This window comes from Talpa occidentalis, unplaced genomic scaffold (assembly GCF_014898055.3).
Source record: "Talpa occidentalis isolate TD23 unplaced genomic scaffold, MPIMG_talOcc4v2.1 talOcc4.14, whole genome shotgun sequence".
NCBI classification, from domain to species: Eukaryota; Metazoa; Chordata; class Mammalia; order Eulipotyphla; family Talpidae; genus Talpa; species Talpa occidentalis.
The window spans coordinates 40,349,035-40,355,034 of NW_023601433.1; the positions used below are offsets into that span (position 1 = coordinate 40,349,035).

General features: G+C 46.9%; 1 protein-coding gene across 1 annotated transcript; it reads right to left on the reverse strand.

Annotated features, from left to right (window-relative positions):
- Positions 1-3,174: 3,174 nt before the first annotated feature.
- MIXL1 (Mix paired-like homeobox) lies at positions 3,175-5,685 on the reverse strand. The gene is given in 3 exon segments (XM_037511470.2): positions 3,175-3,549; positions 5,279-5,524; positions 5,527-5,685. Coding segments are annotated over 3 exon segments (711 nt in total). The 3' UTR covers positions 3,175-3,243.
- Positions 5,686-6,000: the final 315 nt, after the last annotated feature.

Here is a 6,000-nt window from a genome sequence, read left to right on the forward strand (position 1 = left end):
GAATACTCATTGTGGAAAACACTAAATGACTAAGTTACGTAGCTTACTTACTATACACATTTTTTTACATTTTTTTTTGTTGTTAAATATCTTACCATGTGTCACAATTAAATTAGACCTCATTTTTGCAGATATTTAAGTACTATCCATGTCTTTCAGTGCCATCTTGTGTTGACAGCAGGAATTGTACCTTAGGATATATTTGAATTTTCTGTTTAGGGGAAAAGAAATCTCTGTCACATTCAAATTAATCATTGTGGGTCAGCTGCACATAAAGTGATACTGCCACTGCTTAACATAATTTGAATTCTAAGAAAGCTATCAAAGCCATAGTGAGTAAGCATGCAAGCACATCATGTGTTGTATAGATTTATTTCTGAATTACTTTGTTAGTTCCAAAATTCAGATTCACTTACTATTGAGAATCTACCAAAAGATTTGCCTATTAAATTTTTTCTTTTGAATTCATGCATCTTTCTCCATCTTCATTATCACCACTACTGTCAGGCCAGCTGAAATGCTGCATTCATCTCCTGACCTATTTTAAGATGGTACATACGAGGGTGGACTGAGTAAATTAGTCCTACCTTTGAGTCCTGGCCATTATTTCATAGCTGTGTGACTGTAAGCCACTAATTTTCTTGATCTTTAAAACAATGTGGCAGTAATGAGGGTTAAACATATAATATCTGTAACCCACTTAGCAGTTAGGGTTTACGAATTTGAGAGAGGTGCACAGTGCACAATTTAAAGAAATTAAAAATGTAACCAGATTGAGTATTTGTAGATTTTCTAATTGTTCACTGGGACAAAGATACAAGTACAAAAATACAACTAATAAATTAATTGCAAGATTTAAATCTAATCCTTAGTGGAATGTAAGTTTAAAGTCTATGTCTTTTAGTCTTGTGGATCACTCATTTGGTGGAGTCACAAGTCTAGATGCCCAGGAAGCTCTCTGTAATTGTTAGACCTGGTTATCCCACAATAGGCCCAGAACACAATCTTTGGCACATACTAAGCACTTAATAATGTTTATCATCTTGATTTTTGGTTTCAGACAAGTTTCAAGGATTCAGAAGTCAAGTCTTCTAAAGCCTGAACTATGTCCTGGTTGCTTTTACTAGTGGATTTGGGGCCTCTCTGGTGGCACAGGGGTTAAAGACAGTGCTATCAAGCTACCACCAACCACTGTAACACAAGTTCAATCCCCAGCCAGGGAGCTACCCACATGGCACAGCAGACCTCTCCTGTCGTGCCCGCTGCTCCCCTCAGCAGTGTATTTCACTCAATCCACCTGTTCTGCTCCCCACTCTGTCTCTGGTGAATCCTCTCATCCCCCGCACCTCTGGCCTACACCCCAGTTCTTGTATGCATAAATAAATCTTTTTAAAAAATAGTGGATTTGCTAAGTGAAGAAAGCAAGCCACTTGAATAACACCTCTGAAAATTAGGGCTACTTCCATGTATAATCTCTAAGGCATTCAACAAAGCTCAGACTCCTCTGGTAACCAATAAAACATGAGTCCCAGCCCTACCCACAGTTTATCACAAGTTTCCTCCAAGGTAGTTTACAAAGAAACCTCACCCATGGTTTCCTTTGGCCAACAAGGGCTTGAAAACTCTCAAAACAGCACTTTAATTTCTCTCAAATAGTAATTTACATGATTAAAAATAGTAATTTACATGATTCTTTGTATATAAATGGCAAAAGAGAAATCTGAAACCAGAAGACTCATATTACTGAACTTTGAACAAGCCAAAAATAGGCTTTTGTGTTAAATTTCCCAGCACAGTGGCATGTTGATATGATGGCTAGCTACATTTACAGAAACTTTTCTTTTAGAAATGTTTTTCATGACCATACAATATGTCCTGAGCAATCGTAAAGCACTGTGGTAAGTGCTGTCTAAAGGATAAAATTCATTTTAGTAGAAGTACAATGAAACATTTGTGGAAAACATTTAATGATCCACTAAGGTTGTACAGAAGTACAATAACAAGTGCTAAGGGTAACTGAGTGATTGATTGAAATAACAGGTACAAAATCAGGACTAAAAGTTTTAGGCTTCAGAAAGAGGGATCTCAAGTGTTTTTTTTTTTTTTTTTTTTTTTAAACAGCTTGGCACAGTGTGTATACCCTATTTTTTTTTTTTAGAGGCATGTTTATTTATTTATTTGTTTGTTTGTTTGTTTGTTTTGTTTACACATGCACTGGGTACAGCCAGAAGCACGGGAGGGTGAGAGAATTCACCAGAGCCAGAGCGGGAAGCAGAGCAGGCAGAAGGACTGGAGTACACTGCTGAGGGGAGCAGCGGGCGGCAGGAGAGGTCTGCATGCCATGTGGGACCCTCCTCTGGTGCCCCGGGAGCAGCCGGGGATCGAACCAGCGCCACAGAGGCCGCAGGCAGGTTCGCAACCCAGCGCTCAACCGCTGCGCCACCGGGGAGGCCCCTCAAGTGTTTTTGAAAGAGGCCGGTTCCAGCACTGAAAAGAGTGACTTTGAGGCAGGTGTATTTTGTGGATGGGTGACCTTACAAGGTCTGCCCTGTACTCTATGGGTGTCAGTATCTGAAAGGGTAGCTGAAAGGCCTTTAGAATTTGGTAGCAATTTGAAGCTACTACTGATCTCTAAAAGTAGTTTTGTTTTTTAAATTGAAAGGCTAGAGGCAGGTAGCTCTTGATATTCTGGACACAGAATCTTTAGAACTACGAATGACTGTAAAGATGACAGGCCAAATTTTAAAAGTAGTAAATCTTGGTGATAGGATGAGGATTGAAGGAGACAGGCCAGAGTGTTTAAGCTTTCCGGTAAGGTATAAAACTTGAAGAAACCATGAGAAGATGACAACTATCAAACCAAGGGGGAATCTGAGTCAAACTGAGGCGTTCTTGTGAAGAAGATAATGAGGTCTGAAAAACCACTCCAAAAAACATGCACAAAACTGGCAAAAGGAGCATGGATTCGGGCCAAATTGGATGTGTAAACTTGGAGGTACACCGGTAAAAATGAATGCCAGCACACCTGAGGGGGAGGGCCGGATGCCATAGAACAGACTGTGTGGGTAAATGTTCATAGGTGAAGGGAGGAAGCGTCGCAGGTGAGAGATGACTAAAATCATCATCAAGGTTAATATGAATGTGTTCTTAACATGGAAGTCAAAAAGGGCAGGTTTTTAGTGTGTGTCTCCCTGGCTGTCAGTCATGGCTTCTCTGCGCTTATCCTGAATTCTCCCAGAATCCTCAAGAGTTACCAAAGGCAGAAAAAATGTGTTCCTCCCATGAGTCCGGCTTTGAACCAATGTCTTCTGAGAGAAGAGAATAGTTTTCAAAATTCTGACCTTGAGAGCTAGGGTCAGAGATGGCCCCTCCAGCCCTGGTGGGATCAGGCAGGCAATTCACATCTACCTCAAGAGGCAGCTGGGGCTTCAAACATTTTGCTTCAGTTCCATGAGTACAGTGCTGGAGGAACAGCGCTGGCCTGGATGAAGATTGAAAAGATTTCCCACTCTGACGCCGTGATTTGGCACGTCTGTTTTGGAACCACACCTGGAACAAAGGAGAGAAAAACTGCTTTTGGTTATAGTCCTTATGCTATTATCTCTTTCATAGTTCATAATAAGTTCCACTTGAACATGTCCTGTCTCCCTGCTCCAGAACCTTAAGGTGTCCAGAAAGTACTTGGGCTGATAGTTATCAGTGCCCCTGGCTTTCTTACCATTCTCAGATGCAAAATTGGAATAATGTCTCATTCTATCTAGGTATTACATAGGGATAGGCAATGAAAAATAGAGTCACAGAAATAGATGTTCTTAGAATTTTAGGGGAAGCGCCTACTTGGTGGTGCAAGGGGTTAAGCACCGCACTATGAAGCAATCTGCAGCCTCTGGAGCACGAGTTCAATCCCTGGCCAGCCAGGAAGCAACCCACATGGCACAGCAGACCTCTCCTGTCTCGCCCGCTGCTCCCCTCAGCAGTGTATTTCAATCAGTCTGCCTGTTCTGTTCCCCACTCTGTCTCTGATAAATCCTCTCACCCCCACCCCACACACACCTCTGGCCTACACCCCAGCTCTTGTATGCATAAATAAAAAAATCCTTAAAAAAAAATTTTTAGGGGGAAATGCTACTCTGTAAAGATGACACACATTACAATAACCTAGAGAACTGATTTTTGAATGTGTGCTCCCTTGTCAAATTAATCAAGGAGGTATTTTGCTCAATGGATTTTACTTTTGTGATAAATTGCTCTGCTCACTATTTCCTCACAAATCCTGAGGATGTCCTGCTGAGGAAGCCTCTAGTGCCAACTGTTGAAACTGGCAAATGTATCCCACCAGGGGTACAGAAAAACAGGTCCACTCCCACTGTTAAAATGAGGATTCCCACTTAAAATTGAACTTGGAAATGGGCCCAGGTGCCACAGACTAACAGGCAAAAAGAAAGATTCCTCGTTACCACCAAGTTTCAAGATTCTCATCAAAATTTCTTTAGACAGGGCCTCCCTGGTGGCGCAGGGGTTAAAGATACAGCTAACACCAACCACTGCTGCACGAGTTCGAGTTTGGGAGTTCATGCCTGGCCAGGGAGGCGACCCACATGGTGCACCGGACCTCTCCTGTCTCCCTCAGCAGTTCTTTTCAGTTGATCCGCCTATTGTACTCCCCACTCTGTCTCTGGTGAATCCTCTCGACCCCCCCCCCACACCTCTGGCCTACACCCCAGCTTTTGCATGCATAAATAAATAAATCTTTTTTAAAAGAAAAAAGAAATTGCTTTAGACAATTAATGCACTTTATGATAGATTTTTCAAACTGTGACAAGAAGCACGATATACTTCAGGCTTTACCCCCAAAGGCTACATCCTTTCAAACCAAAATTGCACACCCAATACCTGCCAAGAAAATGGCCTAAGACCCCATGGATCAACTTGCTAAGGCAGCCCTGCCCTCTCTCAGCTACCCTTCTCAGACCAGAGGGAAACTCAACTGCTTCGTCCATCCATGTCTTCCTGGCTAAGGAATAAATGTGAAAATACTTCCCATCACCTTCCTGCTCAGGGTTTAACTTCTGACCATTTCAAAGCACCAGCCACCCTCCTGAGGGGGCCTTATACTCACAAGGAGACAAGTCTTTTAAGCCTCACCATCGCCCCGTGCAGCAGGACTGACAGTCTCCCTATTATGCAGGGAGGCTCCGGGGAAGCAACGTGCTCAACGTCAGCCAAGCCAGCGGGCCCCGGCGCACAGGGGAAGGGCCGGGCTGCGCGGGCCGCTCACCTGGATCCTGGACTCGGGGAGCAGGGTGAGCGCTGCCAGGCGCTCGCGCAGGTGGATGTCTGGGTACATGGTTCGGCGGAAGACGAGCTCCAGCAGCTGCAGCTGCTCCGGGCTGAACGACGTGCGCTTGCGGCGCTGCGACGCCGACGGGGCGGCCGAGCCTTTAGGGGGCGCTGGCGGGCCCAGGCCGGCGTGGGGCGGCGCGGCGGCCCCCGGACCCCTCTCGAGAAAGCCCGCGAAGGCAGCCTGGGCGCCGCAGTCGGGCCCGGGCCCGGGGGAGGCGCGGGGAGCAGGGCGGCGGCGGGGCTCGGGGACGGCAGGAGCGCCCCGCCGGCGTGGGGGAGTCGGTACGCGGGGAACCCCGCGCTCTCCCCGAACTGGAGCGGGCTGGACCCCGCCGCGGCCATCTCTGCCGACCCCGTGCGCCGCCCGGAGCGCCGCGGACTAGTTATACCGCCCGGGGCTGAGGGGGGGGCGCGCGGGGCGGCGCGATCAAAGGTGGGGACTCGGGGAGGCCCGTGTCTCTTCGGGGTGCGAGCCCGCCCCCGGCCCCGTCAGACGCCGGTGGGGAATAAATCGCTTCCGCTGACCGTGGGGTGGAGGGAGGGAGGCGTGAACTTGGGCCCCGGGGACCCCCTCCGGGCCCCCCCCCACCCGGTCCATCCGCCCCGCCGGCCTCGCCACCTCAATCAACATCCCCAAGGGGAGGTTTGCTCGGGGAG